At 38.6% G+C, this 21,041-nt stretch overlaps 2 protein-coding genes across 5 annotated transcripts in view; one reads left to right on the top strand and one right to left on the bottom strand.

Moving 5' to 3' along the window:
- Positions 1–516: 516 nt before the first annotated feature.
- On the bottom strand, positions 517–13,804 carry wdr44 (WD repeat domain 44). The gene is made up of 19 exons (XM_056746734.1): positions 13,306–13,804; positions 11,414–11,447; positions 10,848–10,925; positions 9,909–10,527; positions 9,252–9,385; positions 9,051–9,143; positions 8,793–8,929; positions 7,703–7,786; positions 7,340–7,598; positions 7,099–7,237; positions 5,597–5,661; positions 5,389–5,505; positions 4,763–4,885; positions 4,499–4,690; positions 4,143–4,244; positions 3,834–3,949; positions 3,537–3,664; positions 1,366–1,500; positions 517–1,251 (listed from the first exon to the last, which is right to left on the bottom strand). Exons 1-19 carry the CDS (start codon positions 13,380–13,382, stop codon positions 1,163–1,165), a joined length of 2,721 nt encoding a protein of 906 aa, XP_056602712.1. The 5' UTR covers positions 13,383–13,804; the 3' UTR covers positions 517–1,162.
- A 900-nt stretch (positions 13,805–14,704) lies between these two features.
- The window catches only part of klhl13 (kelch-like family member 13), a 46,657-nt gene continuing 40,320 nt past the window's right edge, over positions 14,705–21,041 (top strand). For 2 of the 4 annotated variants that reach the window (XM_056745969.1, XM_056745973.1), the window contains exons 1-2: positions 14,705–14,778; positions 17,612–17,701. In XM_056745969.1, the coding sequence (XP_056601947.1) occupies positions 17,637–17,701 (65 nt within the window). In that variant the 5' untranslated portion in view covers positions 14,705–14,778; positions 17,612–17,636. The remainder of the gene's footprint in view (positions 14,779–17,611; positions 17,702–21,041) is intronic. The other 2 variants (XM_056745970.1, XM_056745975.1) reach the window with 1 other exon arrangement.

Consider the following 21,041-nt stretch of genomic DNA (forward strand, 5'->3'; position numbering starts at 1 on the left):
TTTGATAATAGACTGACACCACATTGATCTTTACAATGTGGTGCGAGTCTATTAATTAGAATATGGCAATATTCGGTTTATGCTTATATATACCACATGATGCCTTATTCAGACTATTAACCCTAACCTGACCATTATTTCATAGCTGGCCACGTGTAAACGGAGCAATCCTCCATACTATTGGATGCAAACATTTAAAAAATGAGGACCAATATATTGCAGTCTTGTGTGTTATTGCGAAGTCCTCAATGAAAATTAAGTGTCAGATTTAAAACCAAGTAATTATCCAAGATCGCTAACAGTGTTTGGAGAGAAGTAACATGCATGTTTAAGTTTATTCACAGTATGCTAAACCAAATGTACAGTATACAGCTGTAGAGTATGTAAATAAACTAATTTTTCAGAATAAAGGTTTAATCAAATATACATCTTATTGAGGAACCAATATGCATGTAAACATGGTCAAAGACTGGTTTTCAAACTGAGCACAGAGACAAACTGAATCACTCGCATCAGTGAAAAACGAAATGTTTTAATGTATACATAGATTAAAACACCATACATGGGAAAATCTTTTTTTATTTCTGGAATCATCCACATAGAAATCATTTTTAATTTTTTACAACATAAAAATAACACTGACAAAATCAACTGAAATTTAATTAGTGCTAATGTTCGGAAATATGCGATACTTTCTGGAAAACACTCGACTTTGGGGTCAGAATGTGCAGGGAAAATGAACTGTGACTGTGTTTGTGTTTCTGATATCCATTCTGTCTCCAAACAGGCTTGCAGTTTCACTCATCCATTAAAATGGCATCATTGATCTGTGCATTTAAAGCCCTTCTGTTTCTGTTCAATAGAAAACGCATTAATACCTCGCTGCTATTCATCTCCAAATGATTAAAAAGGTAAAAGCAAGATAGAAATGTGATCAATTGTAAAGACATTTGTCCCTGGTGCTGTCCCCGCCTTCCAACTTCCTGGGTCCCTGCTCTCTGCAAATAAGACCGGGTTTATAATCTCCGCCTCTCAGAGTACTCACCAGCAGCTGATTGGTAAATAAATAGGGGCACAGTTAGATGTAAAGTAGCACAGCTAGAGTCTTCTCGTTCATCCTCAAATTTTTTACACGTGTGCTGGGTGTTCTGTTCATAAGCGCTCAATATTTTTTAACGTTGACAAAGACTTTAATGGCTCCAGTGAAATCAGCAGAAAGCAAAACTTCAGTGTGGTCTGTTTTCAGCGCCCCTGAGAAAGAGTAAGGGGACAATAATGAACAGCAGAAAGAGAAAAAGAGAACACTTTTGTTTACCACTAACAAACAAAGTGCACTGTTGTGACCCATACGATGCTGGTCCGTACCCGATGGGATGGTCTCAGAGTCATCTGTGTCGTCACTCTTACAGTCTGAGTCAGGCTTCTCTGCTCCTGCCTCCTGAGGCACAATAAGATCCGGATGCGGCGCAAAAATGGCTGAAGTCACCACTGCATTATGAGCTACAAAGCAAAAGAAAAGACTTAAATGTTGAAAGGGGTCATATGACACGAATAAAACTAATATTTTCGTTTGTTGTAGATGTAATGCACTGTGTATACACGATTTATAAATGCTGTATTTATCACATACCGTGCATGTTTGTATCTTCTCTTTGCCCAGCCTCTCTGAAACACGCAGATTTTTTATAAAGCTCATCGCTCTAAAAAGTGAGGTGTGCTATGATTGGCCAGTTAACGATCGCGTAGTGATTGGTCGAATACTGAAAGCGTGAGGTGGAAATGTAACGCCTCTTACCATATTAGGAACATCAGTTTCCAAAGCAATTGCACTGACAGGTACACTCACCTTACTTGCTTATAGATTTGGGCGGTTTTAATCAAATCATAATACGAACTGACGTAGATTTGTGGGGGTGTGGTTACATTTGGTGTTTCAGGCAGGTTTGGGAGAGCATTCGCTTTTAGATATTTATCTTACAACAAACACACAGAAAACTTGTATTCGAGCCATATGACCCCTTTAAACAACAGTTCAATTACTCTTACTTTGGTATTATTGCCTTCAGTCACAACAAATATTCTTTAAAGGGATTAGTTAACCAAAAAGGTCATTTATTCACCCTCATGCATGCCATTTCAAACCTGTATGAAATTTGTTTCTTCTGAAGGACACACTGGACCCATTGACTTCCATTGTATGGAGTTCTCAAAATATTGTGTATTGTGTTCCACATAAGAAAGTCATACTGGTTTTAAAGGCAAGAGCAAATGTAGCGACTAGTCAGCAACAAAAATGTCTAAGAAACAACAAATGCGTGCTGCTGTCGGATAAAAAAAGGAAACGATAATAAATAAATTACAAGGAGGCAGGGAGGAGACCTTTCTGACGAGCCCGGGTTCAAGCCCAGGCAGGACGATGATGACTTAGCGTTCGGGAAGAATTTACTTTATTGGATCGACAAAGCAACACTCAACGGTGCGTATCTCCGGTCCGGAAAGACTTAGAGAAACTAGCCAGGACTCTTTGGAGAGGTCTCCGCCAGGGCATTCGAACGACGCTGACCGCGACCCCTAGTATCCGGAAAGGTTAAAAAATCTAAGCTCCGGGACCCGGCGGCCCGTCAGTATAGCATGGATTTCGGCCAAAAAAAATATTCTCAAGAGTGGATCAGTGCCAGCTGTTCGCGATCAAGAAGAAGTAAGTATTACACATTGGTTTTAAAACACCTTTCTTAAATAGTGTGTTTAGCATGTTAGCAGCTGTTGTTTACACATTCGTGGCTAAACCCGAGACATGGTCCAAAGACAGGTGTTACGTCGTAATGTTAGTGGTAAAACGCATCACGCCCATCGGTTCAGAAGACCTGTGACCGACATAATGTCTGTAAAGCTTATTCATTACAACAACAAAAAGTTATAGTAGTGTCTTTCTCTGTGAGTTCAGTGATGAGAAAAGTGTCCTAAGTGCGATAATACTTAGAGCGGATAGAAACAGAGTTCACATTTGTAAGACAATGAGGTTACGCAGAAATTGCTAAATTGCAACGTAATAACACCTTGTTGATGATCTTTACAGACCTGTCTCATATATACAAGTACTCTGAATGCATGTTTCTGCCTATATCCTTGTTTATGACTGCTAGTAATTTACAGGCTTTTTAGACGTAATTGTGCTTTCCATCATGTTGCTTTTCTTGATGTCATCCAAAGCACATGTGTAAGGGGAGGGGAGCAGAAGGCTAATTTCCATTTAAACAGACACACAAAAACGGCGCGTTTTCTATTGCAGCCACAAATGGTCATGATCAACATATTGTAATGAAAGATAAGGGTGTATTTTGAGCTGAAACTTTACACAGACATTCTGGGGATACCTCTGAATATTTTTACATTGCAGTAAAATGGATTAACGGCACTTAAACAACATGAGGGTGAATCCATTGGGACAGAATTGTATTTTGAACTATCCCTTTAATCTGTGCGAGCCAAAACAAATGATTTGTAATGGCAGCCACTCTTAGTACATGATACATTACCTTTGATTCCTTCCCAGAAGTCATTGCGGTCTCTCCGCACAGAGGTGAATTTGCTCAGGTCGTGGTATGTGCTCCAGATGTACACATACTTGTCCTCCGAGCCGCTCACTATGAAAGAGTAGTCATGGCTACAAGAAAAAAAATTCATTAAAGAAGGCCCCTGAAAAACATAACCTGAAATGAATCTGAAAAAATTGTCAGTCCTGTCGAAATTTTACTCATTTCCTTGTGAGATACAAAATGCTTTCACCCCTCAATAAGAGTGTCAAACAGAGTAATAACTTTCTTTCTTCTTACCTGAAACTTGCTTTGATCTGACTGCTGCTGTTCACATAGCCTTTATACTTCATAGAAAGCGACAAATCTCTCAGGTCATACAGGCGAATCCGCGAATCGTTGGACGTCACCAAGATCTGCATAAAAAAAGAATTTAAGAGTCAAGTTTGGACATCAAGTTTTATCACCTTGAGATGAATATAAATTTACTAATTATTTTACTAAAAAAACTAAAGTTGTGTCTACAGGTTTATTTATATTTCGTTAAGTGCTCTATTACTGATTCTAACTATAAAAGTTTCCCTGTCAATGAACACCTGAACGTCTCACCTTGTTCTCTCCGGGAAGTGGCTCGATACCTGTGATTTTGCGGCCCACGCGGTTCCTGCCTCTTGTGGAACGAACGTGGATTTGGGTGTGATACTTAAGGCGCTGAGCAGGACAGAATGAAAGAAGAAAATGATTTCATGACCACCAATATTCATGGATAAGTTTATAAATATATAAGCTTTCTTCCTGTTGAAGGAACAGTTCATTGAAGATGAGCATCATGTCACTAGTCGTGTCATATGAACTATTATGGATCATTTTTTTATGCTTTTTTTATCTTAACAGGATTGCAGAATTTTCTTTTTTGTGTAAAAATATTGCAAACATATCCACTGTTACACTGAACAAACACACACCTCTGTGTCATAGAAAATACAGCGTCCATCATATGTGCCGATAACCGCATATTTTCCATTCTGGCAGAAGTTCGCTGCTGTGATCAAACGCGTCTGTCCGTCTACCTCGTTCCACAGTGCCACCTTTTTATCTGGAATATTCCATAACCGCAACTTTCCATCCAAAGAACCGCTCAAGAAATATCTGTCATCCTGAGGAAAAGACACAATCATTAAAACACAGTCACAAACCGCACACAAACCATTCCAGACAGATCCACTCACCCTGGGATGAAACGCAATGGCTGTAACAAAGTCTATATGCTGAAAGCAGCATAGACACTCTCTCCTGGAGATGTGCCACAAGCGAACCGTTTTATCCATAGATGACGAAAGCAGGAAGTAGTTCTACTCGACAAAAAAAAGCCAACAAACAAAAATATATTAATCCAATCAATTAACCAAGACTTTTACATGTCATTCAATATTGCTTAAAATAAGTATTTCCCAAAAATGAAAATCTAACATTTTTTACTCCCCCTTCAGGGTCCAAACATTAATGATTTTCTTTCGTAGACAAAAGTGTGCATAAATTGTGTCATATTATAGAAAAAAATGTTGCACAGGTAATGTGGGCGTTATGTTAGCTTGTGAAATATAAAATGGAAGCAAAAACATTATTAAAAGTATAATCCATACAAGACTGTTTTGAGCAAACAATAGCTTTGTGTAACAGAATACATTTTTCAAAGTAAATGCAAGGAAAAAATGACCAGCATCATGTTTTTTTAGTGGAACACAGAAAACCATTTGAGTGCACAAACATACATTTTAGGGTGAACTATTCCTTTCATTCTTTATTGTTCATATATTGCTATTATCCAGAGGCTCAGTGACTCTGTACTGCTCACCTTTGACCAGGAGAGATCTAACAGGTCAGCAGTATGACCCTTGTACTTGCAGAAAGGAACTTGTCGGAATGGTACGTTTCTATCCTCAGTGTCTGCATCCTCCACTCCGACTCCGACCTGGACAAGAGAGACGCAGAAGAGCAGATGTCTTAGAACCAAAAGCAATCATTTGTGAGTATAAAGAGAAAGACGACAAAACATCTCTCACCCCTCCTTCAGTATCTGATTTAGATGAACACAGACTCTCTTGAGATGGAGACGGGGATACACGTCCTAAAACAGACACAGTGAAAGGGAACACAAAGTTAATGCAGTTTACTTTCAAAGTACATCTGAACTTTAGTTATGCAGATGTTATTTCCCTCATTATTAGGCTTGTTTTAAAATAAGTCGCATGGGAATGGTTTATAAACATTATGTTTTTTAACGGCCGTTAACGCGTAGTGAGACTATTATCGCGCGTTAAAAAAAATGTCGCCGTTAATCTATTCTCAAAGTTAGGTTGGGAGCTGGGTCTATACTACGCAAGCTATGATGACTTTCACCTTGATATTTTAGCGCGGATGTATACCAGCTTAACTGCACTGTACGGGGCGAGAACGAGATTTTTCAACTAGCGTGATTCGCGTCATTCGCGGAAGCAGAAGCCGCCTCATCATCTCATAACCAGGGACACGCCATTCGCGTTTGGTCTGAACACAACATAACGTTACTGTGAAATTACCGCATCAAACGTGACGTGCTAACATGGATGCAGCTATGAAGCCGCCGGGTTTGCTTCAGGGAATATTAATTTTTAAGAAGCTTCCCAATAGAAACATCGACAAGACTAAGGTTGTTTGCACCTTGTGCAATGTGGAATTGGTTTAAAAAAAACACTTTCTCTCTCACAGGTAGTGGTCTAGCTTTAGATGAAACCAGTAACTTTGTATTGAGATCTAATGTATTATGGCTCCTGTATGACATATCGCTTGTTGCTCCCTCACTCTTTGTAAGTCGCTTTGGATAAAAGCGTCTGCTAAATGACTAAATGTAAATGTACTGTAGGAGCTCTTCCAGTCTCAAGTACCACCTAAACGCAAAGCATCCCTTAGCTATTGCGGAAGTAACACAAGTTCATCTTATTGAACATAATTTAATTTTATCACAAATTATCACAGTAGAACAGCTTTCTCAAGCAGTTTGTGATGCATTTTGGAAACAGGAGATGAGCCCCTGGTCTAATGCGCCACCTGGCTTGAGAAACCCGTTCTCAAAGACTTACTTTTAGTCATTATTTGGGTAGCACACATATTCTGAATGCCTTCGGCAGAATTCAAATGAGCCATTTTAATCTAGATTAATCTTGATTAATCTTGATTAATCTAGATTAAAAAAATTAATCTATGCCCACCACTAGTTTTTATAAGTTTATATTTATTATATATTATGACTACATTTTATTATTTAACAAGAGAGACCAGCACAGTATCGGAAGATTGTTTAGTAATCATACGAAAACACATCTGACAACAAAATAGCACAACTGACCAGTCAAGATCAATTATCAAGGATCTATCGCTCAATGTGCAATAAAAGGCAAATTAGTAAGTTTAGGTTGTTTATGATATGAACGTTCATGAAATGTATATAACTTTTAGGAAGCATGTGAAATTCAATGTATGTGGTATATAAAATAGAAGCCTTTATAGAAATACTATAGTCTGTTACCTTCTGTATTGTATTTTATTCTCATGTTGTTAAAATAGTCATAGGCGTTTTTCAAAACCCAGATCCGAACTACATTATCCTGCCCCGCTGTAGCCAACAGCCTCCCACAGTGAGAAAACTTCATTGTCCAGACGGCACCCTGAGAGAGAGGATGGTAGAGGGAGTGGTCAAAAGACTTAATAATGAACTAAATAATTCAGGAAGATTAAAAGTGACTTTAAATGTCACACGCTTTTCTCACCGTGTGTTCTCCGCTCAGGTCCTGCACCACTTTGATCTGATCAAAGTCAAAAGGCCCTTTGAAGCCATGTGCCGCTTTAAACTTGACTGGTCGTGTGTACGGCATCCCCTCGTCGTCACTGGAGGACGGGTCGTCCTGGTCTGTGTGAAATACTTCGTCTCGAACGCTCTTGACTTTATTCACGGCTTTCTCGCCGTATTCTTCTGCCAGGTGCTTTGCCCTCTTCACAGATTTCCCTAGAAATTTCTTCAGCTGTGTTCTGAGAGGAGGAAAAATGGATAAATCTATAGCTCAAGGGCCCTATTGACATTCACTGATGCATTCATTTGATAAAAATTATAACTGGTTATAAAAGGCACTTACGTCCTCTGTTTGAGTTTCCCTCCATCGGTGTCTGTAAGGGCAGGCTGGGATTTTTCATCATCATCTGACTGAGCCGCATCATTTCTGCCAAAAAAAAGACAGATCTTACCCTTAAGCGTGAAAGTTGTTGGACTGTAGCACATCTTTTACAATCCTGATGTAAAACCAGAAAAATACAAACACTGATCCAGAACCAGATCCAGCCACCCAATTTAAGATCAACAGAAACTACAACACCGTTATCATCACAACATTTCAGAGCACTCCCTGCCAAAATGTTTAATTTAGGTTTAGTGGTTTAGAATCATGAGAGGAGATTACAAGCGTTCTCTCTTCCAAAAGGAAAAACAGTCTGTATGCCTCACTTTGGCTTTTAAAATGAGGGCAGATGAGACTGTGGAGAATTGGATTACTGATACGATTCAATCCTGCAGCCCGAGGGTCCCAAAGCATCAGCAAAATATATAAAAGTGTCATATAAGGAAAGTTGTTCTTGATATAACAAATGAAATGTGAAATGTTGAGAGTACCACACACCGTTAATGCATTAGGCACGTTTACATGAACGCGTTTTTGTCATTTCGATTAAAGTCATTCTGATTCTAAAAAATGTGGAGTGTTTACATGAGATCTTATGTATTCTGATCTGGTATGGTTGTGCTAGTTGTGCTAATGCTAGTTCGCGCCCCGAAACATGGAACAAGGACTGGTTGGGAAACTTTGTGCAGCACCACTTCATAAAATAAAAGAGAAACGAGAATTTTAGAATGAAAGCACTACTGACACATACGTGATTGTCATTTCCTTCAACAGCGCGTCATGTGCGTCATACATGCTTATATCGTTACGACATCATTAGACATGCGTCAAGTGTTTACATGTCCTTACAATCCGAATGAAATTTTGAGAGGTTTGGCTATTTTTATTCTGATTGAGGTGTTTATATGGAGCATTTTATTCAGATTGGACTTTTAAACCGATATCAATGCTCCATGTTAATGCATCTACTGTGGACTACGTAGGCACAACAAGACTGAGTGGCTGAGTACAGTATGTGTGCAGTGCATTCTGGGAAATGGAGATCTCTTACGAGATATATTCTTTGGTTCTCCTCATGATGTGCAGTGTAAGAGGGTTGATTCCAGTGGGTAGTTTCTCTTCGGCCTGGATCAATGGGATCTCCTCACCAGTGTCCAGATTCTTAATCATAACACTTGCTAGAATCTCCTATAAAAAAGATAGCAAGACACATTTTAAAATAATGACACCATAGTCACCAAAAATGATTTTATATAAAAATAAAGATTCAGACAAATTGTTGTCACACAAACATCTGTATAGAAAATACCTCATCTGTAAGCTCTCTGCCTGAATTTGACCTTGGTCTTTGAGGCCCAGGAGTCTCAATGCCGCAGGGACTGGATGCCTGTTCATCATTTTCCTGCTCAAAAACAAAAGTATATAAATATTAAGTGTTTTCTGTGTGCAAGTATTATTCAAAATCGTTTTAAATACATTTCTGATATGACTATATTACTATATAAACTACCTGTGCAGTGACCACTTTATCACCACTAGTGGCGCTAGCGAGATCAAGGGAGTGCTGGAATTCTTTGGTAATACATCGTACTGTGGCACTCGGGCTGACCAATCCACATGGCTCATCTGCTGGATCTACAGAAACTGAACATCATAGGACATTTACTAGTTATTTCCATTTCATTAGACGGACATCTAAATAATCACATGCCGGTAACTTCACATGGACAGTCGAAAAGTCTGCAAAAGTTAACCCGAAATGAAAATTCTGTCATCATTTACTCACACGACAGGTTGTTTCAAACCTGTATGATTTTCTTTGGTTTGTTGAACACTAAAGATGATATTTTCAAAATGTGGGAAGCCAAACAGTTGTGGGGCAACACTGACGATCATAGCAGTTTATTCCTAAAATGGTAGTCAATAGTGTCCCTCAACTGTTTGGTTACAAAAGTTAATTCAAATCAATTCATACAGGTTTTGTACAACTTGAGAGTGAGTCAATGATACAATTTTAGATTTTTGGGTGAACCATCCCTTAAACTTCCAGACATAGATGCCATTAATACAAGTAAATGTGTCATGTACTAATTGTGTAATAAGCAAATATTCATACTTTTTAAAACATGTACTATGATAAAAAATAAGAACTCCCTAATGTACCTACCCTCAAGCCCAGGTGGTCGCATCACATCCTGTGACTTTTTACTAGGTAGTAAGTTGGGCCGTGAAGGGGGAGGCGGCCTAGGAGGTGGTGCCCCAGCAGGTAGGGGTGGCCTTGAGGGTGGCTGCTTCTTGGTGCTAGCAACAATGTCAGGCTCCACTGTAAACTGTCTGGGAGGTTTGGAAGGACCAGGGCCATCGGGTTCAGTCAAAGGGACTTGTTCTAAAATATCTGCTGTTTTAGGAGTTTCCTCACAGGCCAGAGAGGAAGGCTGTGACGGCTGACCCAAAGCACTAGTAATGTCAGGAGGGGGTGGCATGGCTTGCTCCCGACCCACTTGAGCTCCATCTGCCACATCTGGTGCTCTTTCCTGAATGTCCTGTGACCTCACTTCCTTTGGTCTTACATCTGGCAGCTGCTCAGGTGAAGCAGTATAATGTGGCACCTTATCAGAATCGTCTAAAGGTACCACAGCAACCTCAGGAGCCTGGTTTTCATCAACACTGCAGCCTTCTGCCCTTGGGATCCTCTCGGTTTCAGTTGCACAGATTTCATTTCCTCTTAATAACTGATCTTCTATTCCATTGGTCTTCTGACTCTCCTCTATAATACTATCAATGATCTAGAAGGAGAGAAAGTTTATGCTATATTGTGCTTGCAGAGTGTAAAGGAGCGCCAGTTCATCTCAACATTGTGGAGGTGAAAGCTTAGTTTACACTGGTTATCTAAGCTTAAAATGTTTCTCAACTATATCAATAATGACTTATGACCATAACTACAGAGGTCTGGTCGATCTGCATTCCTATTCACTAAACAAAATGGCCCGTGTTTTGGCAAATATACATTACAATAAATAAAATGATTATAAAACAAATACCAAAAAGGGAAACAGAAATAGAATGAGCGAGAGAAGATGAACAATAAAGCAAGAAAATAACCTACCTGAAGGGAATCGTCTTGGCGGGAATCTGCCTGACCCGATCCAGCAGTGACTTCCTGTACCACATTGTCTGCAAGACCCTAAAGCCAATCAAAAGCCACACATTAAAAAATTAAATAAATTCTTAAAAGATGTCATGTTATATATTTACAGACTTTTAGCAATAGAATACCTTATTATGTATAAAAATCCACAGGTCAACTAAGAATGATTTAAGTAATAATCTATTTATTGTTTTAAAATAATATGGTTACAGCAAGATAGATTAATCTAGAGAGAGGCAAAGTAAATTGGTTCTGGAATGATCTAAAAGATCTTAAAAATCTTAAGCTTAAACCCAGCATTTGTTGCATTTGTTGATTCTGTTTTCTACAAATATTTAACAAATCTAGAACACTTTCAGCTGTAAACTATAAACATTATATCCTGTATTCATGTGACTAAGGCACTTCATGAGAACAAAATCTTGTGACCTCACCCAAACCCTTTACTGTAGGTAAGCATTTGTTTGTTGTGCTTCCCTCAAAACAGCTAAATACAGGTGTTAGTGTAAACCACAAATGCTTACCACAAATTGAGGAAGCTCAAACTTTGCGGGTGACCTAAAAAAGAAAAAAAGGAAATTGTGGATTAACAAAAAGATCAGCGAGGTCAAGCTTGAATCATAATCTCATTCCACAAATAAAATGGGACACATAGAGCTGTTGTTTTGCCATTCATTCTCACATAAAGAGAAGTGCATAAAACACTTGAATTTGAGCTTTCATTCACTTTAGCTTGGGATGAACGGAAGCATAATCTAGACTGATGCTGCCGTCACGTGCTCTCGGAAATATGAAAATGCCTGCTTCTGTTGTCATGATTCCGAGCTGGTTGCATTCAGATGCTTTGTTGTCAGAAAGAATGGCGGATGCAAGATTCATGCTTGCACGTGTCTTGGGAAAATTTTACATGGTAATAGTTTTCAGACGTACATCCTACTGTATAGTTTTACTATTCTGGAATATTGGTGAAATACATGCTATTTTCGAAGTGTAAAACATGCAGTCTGTTAAGTGGTTATTCATACATGTATATGATATATGTATATATATATCCTATCTCTTTCTCTCAACATGTGGTCTAGCTTTTGTTGAAACCAGTAACTTTGTATTAGCACCTATTGTATTATTGCTCCTGTATGACATATCGCTTATTGCTCCCTGAACTCTCTGTAAGTCGCTTTGGATAAAAGCGTCTGCTAAATGACTTAATGTAAATGTAGATGTACTAATTTAACGAATTCCTCTTCTGCGGAAAAACTCTGTCACAGCAACAATCCTTCTCCCATCCGCCATGTTCATTGTGTAAGGCCCGCCTATCTTATGAACTCGTGTTTCAAAATTATTTCCCTACTTCCCAGCGGGAAATGGACCTCAGTGCAATTCATGTGCAATTTTTACCTTGGCAACTCATATTTCCGATTATTCAAAGAGCGCGTGAAGGCAGCATGATTAGTGAATGTCAATAAGGTTTTGTTTGTACAAAAACACAGTCAGTAGATTTAAGGGCTCCTCCCAACCGAGAGTTCACATAAAGAGGTTAATGAAATGAAGCTAGTGTGGCCTGCCTGACACAGCATTCATGAACAGACAAGCCCTTCAGTCTCATTCTCAACACACCCTTTAACCAGCAACTCCAAGTCTACTTTAACTGAGACCCTCCGATGTTTGTGCCCACCTTACAGTCAAAACATTTCTATCATTACCACAAGTTTCCCGATAAACCTTTGACCCCTGGCACGAAGCGTTCATAAGACTTTTTATTTTGACTCATTCTTCACACAAGACAGCCATTCTTTCTCAAAACCAATTGACACACAGAATCTGAGTCACTTTTAGGTCATCTGAGCTCTTTTTTTTCTGAAAATAGCTGTCACGATTGTGACTCTGACAAACTCTGACTATCGATCACACAAAAATGAGTCTTTTATGTGTATTTCATGTATTTGCACTACTGTAACGTTCTACAAGCACTACATTTTAATGTAAAGTTGTGCAATACAATACAATGTATTCGTTATATATAATTTTAATGCAATCCAAATTGTGTACTTATGACCAACACAAGATGGCAAAGCCACATCATTTAAATGATCAACTGTTCCCTACGTGTCGTTCGCCATCGTCTCAAAACAAGCATACCAACCTGACTGTTGCCCCAAAATGCTTTCTAGGTAGGCAGCTCACTACATTTTAAGGTACACCCAAAAACATGCTTGTGTAAGTCATATAATCTTACATATCCGTGTAATAAACCGTCCATAACAGAAGCAGTGTAACTACGTTACAGAAACTGAACGGGGCAACTGTTGACAGCTTTGACAGGTGCCGCTTCATTTCCCTAATCAAATAACACAGATCAGACAGCGTATTGACAGTTACAATTATTTGCTTGTTTTAATAAGCATGAAAGACTCACGCATGGGGTGAGGGAGTGAAGTTGACATCCTCCGCCGCATCGTAAAACTCCTCCGTGTCGCTTGTGTCCGACGCCATTGAGCCCGGGTTGCATACAGAGGCCGCCGCCACTGCTGCAACTTAGTTTTAGCAAGCGATGAAAAACTCCTTCGCTGTAGGAACCAAAAGGCGACCCGCTAAATGTTTGACAGGTAGCTGGATTTATGCCTGCCGTGGCACGAGTGGTGGGAGAGGCCGCTCCGCTCACCTGAATGCACAAGAACGGCCTAGATTATAAAATCCTAGACGGCGGAATTTTTCTTGTAATGCAGGATCAGCCGGGGGTTTATCCGAATAACGGGTAGGACAACGCGAAGGCCCACCTGAAGCTGTCCATGCGGACTGTGAGTTATCCTGGCATATCGGGAGGATCTCCTACCGGGATTTAAGATCGAAAACAAACCGATAGGAGGAAGAGAAACGACGACAGTTATTCTCCCGTTCACCCAAGTCTCGCGGGAAATCTCGCGTGGTTTGAGATGTATTATTATTCGGATGATCTATGTTCAGTTTGGGCTCTCTTTTCAATTCCTGAAACATTTTGACTAGATAGACAGACAGACAGACAGACAGACAGACAGACAGACAGACAGACAGACAGACAGACAGACAGACAGACAGACAGACAGACAGACAGACAGATAGATAGATAGATAGATAGACAGACAGACAGACAGATAGATAGTCTGACAGGTCACTCTGTAGTCTCTTGACCCAACAGTTTACTAATGTTGTTTTGTTGTTCATCCACTGGAGAGTGCAGTTGGATTGGGTCATATGTGTACACACAACCACAAGTGTTAATGTACAACGGCACAATATTATAATAATGATAATAATGGTATCTAATTTTCCACATATAGAAAAATGTAGGCATTTAAGACAAAAAAAAAGCTTTTGATCAAACAGAACTAATTATTTTTTGAAGTTGGAGAAGTAAAACAAATACATGTACATTTGTAATAAAGTAATTACAAATTTTTATTATAGCTAGTTTAAACATAAGATATTTTTTACACTCCGTACGTATTTTATTATTTTACATTATAATTATAAAAATACTGCTAGTGCTTTTTATGAATTACACAATTTAACTGTGGTGCGATAATGTTGAACAATTCAGTAATGCAATGCCAAACAACTTAACACACAGTGGATACAGCACCATCCAATCACCAGTCGTCTTTTCCGGACGCCTGAAGAATGAACCAATCGGTTTGCGTATCCTTGCGCAACGAACTTCTTTTGGTAACGGAAGTTTTGAGCGTCGACAGTTGATTGACATACAAGTAAACCATTCAGCAGAGCGTCATGATGTATATTCCTTTGAGGATACAGCCAATGAAAAACAAGCGAGGAGGGGCTTAGTGAGGTCTATGAGTGGAGTGGATTTGGGGGTTTAAGAAGAAAACAAGGGTAAATTCCAGAGGTTGTGGTAAGTAAAATGGCTTTAAAAAGTTTATCAGTTTGATATAATAGGTGCCATACTGACATATCAGTTTTTTATACTTAAAGACAGATAGAATTCTTTACGAAAAGTAGCTTGTTGTGAGCTGAAGCTAAATGTAGCAGCAGAAGCAGATCTGCGATTGGGGAGCCATGCTTTAGGTTTTGTCCTTTTCCTTCAAAAGACAGCTTCGCTTTTAAGGACCAATCAAAACCTGAAGTATAGCTTCCCAAAAACAACATTACTTATTTTCCTATATTGGTTTAAAAGTGGGCGTATGACATGCTTTGTGTGTGGTTAGTTACTCAGTCAGTCAGTCAGTTAGTTCCCCTTCCTAAACATAAATACACAAATCGCCAAATGTGTCTTCCACAAAGTCTGTGCATCAACTAACAAGGAGAACTACAAACCTGACGAAGCACTACTAACGTTGGACGTAAACACAAACTAAGCATTACTAATTCTTAATAATTCTTTAGATGTTTTATTTTTTGCTCTTAGACACTCATATGCTACTGTCTTTTCATAGTGGCTTTGTGCTGAATACTGTGTGTTGTGTCTTTTTCCCTAACTTACTTTGTTATGCTGTCAGAGGATTCTTCTTTTAAATGGAATGCTCATGATTCATGACGTTTAATGCTGTAGTGGTTACATCTGGTAATATTTATACAGTGTGAATTATGTATAGATTAATATGATACCCAAAAAGAGCAAATAAGGAGTTTGCAACAAGACAACTGTTGTCATAAACACCCCACTGTGGCTTTGGATAATTTCTGAACTCATTTTTGGACATCCGGATACTCCGCGGGCATCTACTCCAGCTGTCAGAGCGTGAAAAAAGATAAGCTCAATTATTAAGAGCGTGATTCGAAGCAGCTGGGGGGCTGAAAGGGCCTCCATGTGCTCATATGCCATGACAACAGTAACATAACACTGATGGCTAAAACAAGCCTTTATACAGGGGCCTCTCACTGAAAGCTTATTTTAGCGGACGTCCTGAGTTGTGTATTGTTCTAGCAGTTTCCTTTATTGCTTTTGTTTTAACTGGAAGCAAGCACATGGTTCGACATGACTTAAGGCACTTCTTTACTTTTTTAACAAAACTTCACATACAGATGGGTGGGTCTTGTGACCATAGTTCCACATTGCTTTGAGGAGAGGCTTTTTCCTTTATGCCATTGTTAAGATATAGCAGTTGAACCTGTAATACAATTTCCTCTCTGTTTTTTTGACATTATTCTTTTCTACTGGAGAAAAAAAAACGTCTTAGTAATTGTATGACTTATTCGTTATTCGACTTATTTTGCTTTGGAAGTAATTCAGTCACGTGGAATCATGGTTTGGTATGCACAGGGACTGATTTTCATAATGAAAAGGTAAAGAGTAAAAAGTTGCCATCTCTGAGTAGATGGTTGAGGCAGTTCATTAATAAGATAAAATGATTTTGTTACCTTACCATTTTGACCTTTCTATTCAAATTCTTAGAGTGTCTACAGTTGTTGATGCTTTTTACATTTCTCAGTTTGACAGAAGAGATTAAGACCATTCCTCTTTTCTCAGCGTTTAATGTGCATGTGTCAAACTGTTCTATCAAAGTATTTCTCCTATAAAACAATAAAATCCAGTTTAACAAACATTCAGTTTGTGTAGCACAGTTTATCCTTGTTCTTTCTTGACCTCTATCTGTTGCTAAGACACTGTGGTTGCCAAGGCAATGAGGGAAAAATCTGCAGGCCATTGAAGTGATGAAATTCTTCGGTGAGGCTTAGGGTGCACAACTTTCGTGGTCTTCCTTTTGCCCCTGTGCCCAGTTACCTGGAAATTAGTATTCTGTGGGGTCCTAAAAGGTCTTTGTTCTCCCGCTCCTTATTATTTTTGAATGACCTGTCCTGGCACGAGGCACATGGTCTGAAGAGGAATAGCCCTGCTATATAGTAAAATTCTGGCTATGCTAAGTATGGGATAACGTCCCAAAGTATGAGCGGCCCATTATTAATAGAAATTACATATGCTGATTAGATGCAAATACGGGAAGAGACAGAGAGCGGTAGCAAAGATGACATAACACGACAAACCTCTTTTACTTCCTTGGGAAGAGAGGGGAATAAGTGTTTTGATGCACATACATAATTGTTTATAATGTGTCTTATTACAAAAACATTTATTTAATTCCATGAAAATTTTGTGTAAATTAGGGTGGTTAAATGATAAAACGATGAATCGCATCCGGAATAAAAGTTTTTGTTCACGTATTATGTCTGTGTTTTTTTAAAGCTGTTCTTCCATTTTTGTCTCCATCCCTAAACAATGCATTTTATGTGTTAAAGTAATTGTAGTCTATCGTTTTTAAGAGAATATTTACTTTTGACAGTTTTGAACAACCAGTTTTTATAACAGGTGCAGTATGCAATATGAAGTCATTTTTGATGTGTAATTGCTTTTAGGCATGTTGCATATGGCAACCGTTAGAACAGGTTGTTCAAAACTCGTTTTAACAGAAGTCTGTCACTTCATTGCTGACATTTTTGCAATTTCTTACTTAAATTAGCCGGCTAGGTAACATCACCCGAATGACGCTTTTAGATCAGCAACAAAAAGTTGCAGCAAAAATGTCCTTTTATGTGACGGAAATCCAAATATTTAAATTGAAAGGCTAAATATACATGTACGTAGAGTGACATCAGAACTATCAATGGCCCAAACTCTCTCATACTGGCCATTGGGCCACTCCTCATTGTTGAGCATTCATAAACTGAGTGTCTTCTTTCTTTTGAATGTTTGCACACATCTCATGATGTCTCTCTGTTGATGTCCACAGGTGTACTAGGGTTTTGTGCCTGGGCATGGACCACCCTGTGCATAGAGGAGACGCCATGTCCAATGGACTACACGATAGGTACTGTGCAATGTATGTGATCTTTTACTTTTACACATGCTATACCTTGTACATTCTCTATACATCCTTCCTGTGCTGAGACCTACGGGCTTTTATTTACCTGTCGGGAGTCCTTATTTTGCGTCTGTATCTGTCATCATGAAGACATTGCACATACATGCTATGAGGAGTTTCTCAGTTCTTAGGTTCAGAGATGTGGAGAAAATTGTTACAATTGTGTTTTTGCAGAATGCACAATGTTCATGGTTTGGTTTAGTTTTGTATTTCTGTGGCTAGTGCTGTTCATAGAGCTTTCTTTAAGTGCTATAACCCGTATTATAATAGATAAAATGTCTTTACTATGGATGTAACAGAATTAATGGAGATGTCATCTGCCCCAAATACTGCTCACAATCTTTAGTTAAGTAAAACCCATTATAAGCCACTTGTGGAATATTACAGCATAAACTGTTTTGTTGTTGTTGTTATTACTATTGTGGTAAACATTTGTAGTGAGAACTTTCTAAGTGAGGTCAGGGATTGTGTTGACAAACTCAGATTTACACTTTCATCTTTGTTGTTGAATTCACGTAACAGATTTTGCAGTTTGTTTTCTTCAGTCTTGCAGAGTTTTAGACATTTTTCATAAATACTTGAAAATAGACACCTCTCAATTCCTTAGACAAAAGATGCAGTAACCTGGTCCTGACCGGCTTTCACACACATGTGGCAGAAATGTGTGCCGCCAGGGGCAGATGAACGTGCAAGTGTGAGATTCATGTTATCTTCCCTCTGTAGTCAGACCTGATTATCTGCCGTCTGTGATGTCTAAATCAAAGCAGAATTACAGCATGAGCTCTGATCACAATAACCATTAAACAGTCAAGTAAACAGCAACACGCCTTCGCAGCTCCCGCAGCGAGCGAAGCAAAAGCACGACCACTGATGAATGTTTTTGCATTGTGTTCAAATAACAGAAAAACAGAGATGTGTGGATTCTGAAGAAATGATCCGAGCCGACCTGCTGCTTGCTGAAATGTTACACACACTGGGGTCTTCATGCCAAGTTGGCACTTGATGGCTTTGCGTGTGGGGGTATGTGGGTTTGTGTTTTGAATTGATGACTCAGACCATTGAGATCATCAGACTAAGAGTCCGTCATCTGGTGTGTAGGAAAGTATTGACAGGGATATTTATGTGTTCTGCTAAGAAATGGTTTTTGAGACCTGTTAAAAGGAGAAGCAGTATAATGTGTCTTAGACTTATGTATTCAGTCCTTTAAATCCTTTTTAATGTATGATTTAAATTGCATTATATAGGCTAGTGAAATTTCACAAAATATTCAAGTCAGTGTGGTCCAAGTGATCAAATTAGGGATGCACGATAAATTTGTGGCCATATCGGTGTCTGTTTCTCGGTCTTGAGACATGTTAGACTATGTGGCTATTTAGATAATTTTTCTGGGTTTCTCTGGAAGAACATCCATAATTTGTTTATTAAGAAAAGTTTTAAGGTTAAATATTCGTTTACTATAGTGTAAAGTAGGCTTGGTACATGTGAGAACTTATGGTTACTTGTTAATATTTAGAGACTGTATATCGGTTATTGTCTTCCAATGTTAAATAATTATCGGTTATCGGACAAAATTTATAAATCGGTGGATCCCTAGTTCAAATACTTTTAAGATCTCTGTATATTGTTGTTTGTTTATACCATGGGCAGGGCTCGACATAAAGGACTGCCCGATGGCACGGGGCCAGCAAGAGAGATCCTCGGGCCAGTTGAGAGAACTGTCACTTGCCCGATCGAGCCAGTTCTGTATCGTCATGGAAAATTATAATTTGAACGTTTTTAAGACCTGCGTATTTAAATATTCCCATATTGGAAGATGCAAAAGAGCACTGGATTGATTCTCGCATCTTTGTCAGATACGTGCATGGTTATTTGTATGTTTGTTTTAAAACATTTATCTGTGCTATTGTACATACTTTAATTACTTGATTCTTACTTTATTACTTGATGATTAGTTGTCTTCAACAATATTTGAAAGTTTGAGTTCTAGTCTAATAGTTTTTATGGTATCATCCTCTTATTTATTAAGATTGCATAGGTTAAAAAAAAACCAGTGAAAATTTTGGCAGGGCCAGCAAAAAATGTAATCACCTGCCCGACCAGGCCAGTAGAAAAAAATCCTTGGCCTTGAGCCCTGACGGGGCTTTTGAATGCTTCAATCTGATTGGTTGACAAACGCCCGATGGGTATGCATTCACTTTAGAAAAATGCACACCTATGAAGGTGTTTCAGGTCTGATGACCGCATTACAGTTCTATATCACCTTGCCAAGTTTACACAACAGAAAAGTTAGTGTAGACTACAGGCCATCACCGCACACAGCACCCTGGTCTTGATCTGACGTTTATAATGTCTAACTTTACTGTTAATGGAAACGTGTGCAGTTTTGTTTCAATAAACAAAGCATGTCAAAAACTTACATTAACTGAAATCAAATAACTAAATAGAAAAAAAAAATGCGTTAATAAACACTGATAGCTTACTCATTCTTTTTCCTCTTGATGCTGCCTATAACTGATAATAAATATATTTTGATAGACCTACTCTTTCAAAAATTGTGCGTGTTTTTTTATTTTTAACTGCTAAAGATAGAAACAATACATGGAATAAATCATATATATCACTGCATTTCTGTCACATTTCTTGGAAACACGCATCTGTGCGCGCGATTTCTCGCTCTCTCACTGACATACACGCCCACCCACCCACCATGTAGCTCAAGCTTCCGAGTCCGTTAGCACTAATGGAAATGAGATACATCGACATGATATTAAAGACGATAACATGGCAAACATTGAAATTAAACATTTGAACAATATACTGCAGGCTGGTAACCGTGGTATAAGCGAAATAATTGTCCGTTCAATTATTCGAAAGTTTCTGCACATCTGAGCTGTAATGGCCGCATTACCACCTTGGGATGTGCATTAACTTTCAAATAATTTAACGAAACATCATCAATTATTCCTTATTTGTACAGTAGAATTAGAATTTTGATTTGCAGAATGTTGGACATTTCGAAAAGCTTTGGATAATTATTTGTTAAGTTGGGTAAAGAACAAAAAAACTGATAACTTTTCCTAAAACTATAGATTGGCTATATATTGTATATAGCCAATCTATATCTTCTGTAGATAATGGTTGATGTTTCAAACTTGAACACACTCACGGATATGACTATGTTTTGGACCATTGTCCATCTGTTGCATACTTGTGAAAGTTGCCATAGCAACTGTTTCCGGTAGTCTTAACAGAAAGTGTTAAAGCTGATCTCAATAACTTCTGCACTTTTTGCTCAAAT

Source organism: Triplophysa dalaica, chromosome 4, assembly GCF_015846415.1.
Source record: "Triplophysa dalaica isolate WHDGS20190420 chromosome 4, ASM1584641v1, whole genome shotgun sequence".
Lineage (NCBI taxonomy): Eukaryota > Metazoa > Chordata > Actinopteri > Cypriniformes > Nemacheilidae > Triplophysa > Triplophysa dalaica.

Excerpts from the sequence above, each read along its gene's own strand:
- wdr44 (XM_056746734.1), bottom strand. The coding sequence starts at position 13,382 with ATGGCGTCGGACACAAGCGACACGGAGGAGTTTTACGATGCGGCGGAG. Across the intron at positions 4,245-4,498 it reads GTATTTTCTATGACACAGAG|CGCCTTAAGTATCACACCCA; the intron begins GTGTGTGTTTGT and ends TGTCCTGCTCAG. Across the intron at positions 3,950-4,142 it reads CACTTCCCGGAGAGAACAAG|ATCTTGGTGACGTCCAACGA; the intron begins GTGAGACGTTCA and ends TTTTTTATGCAG.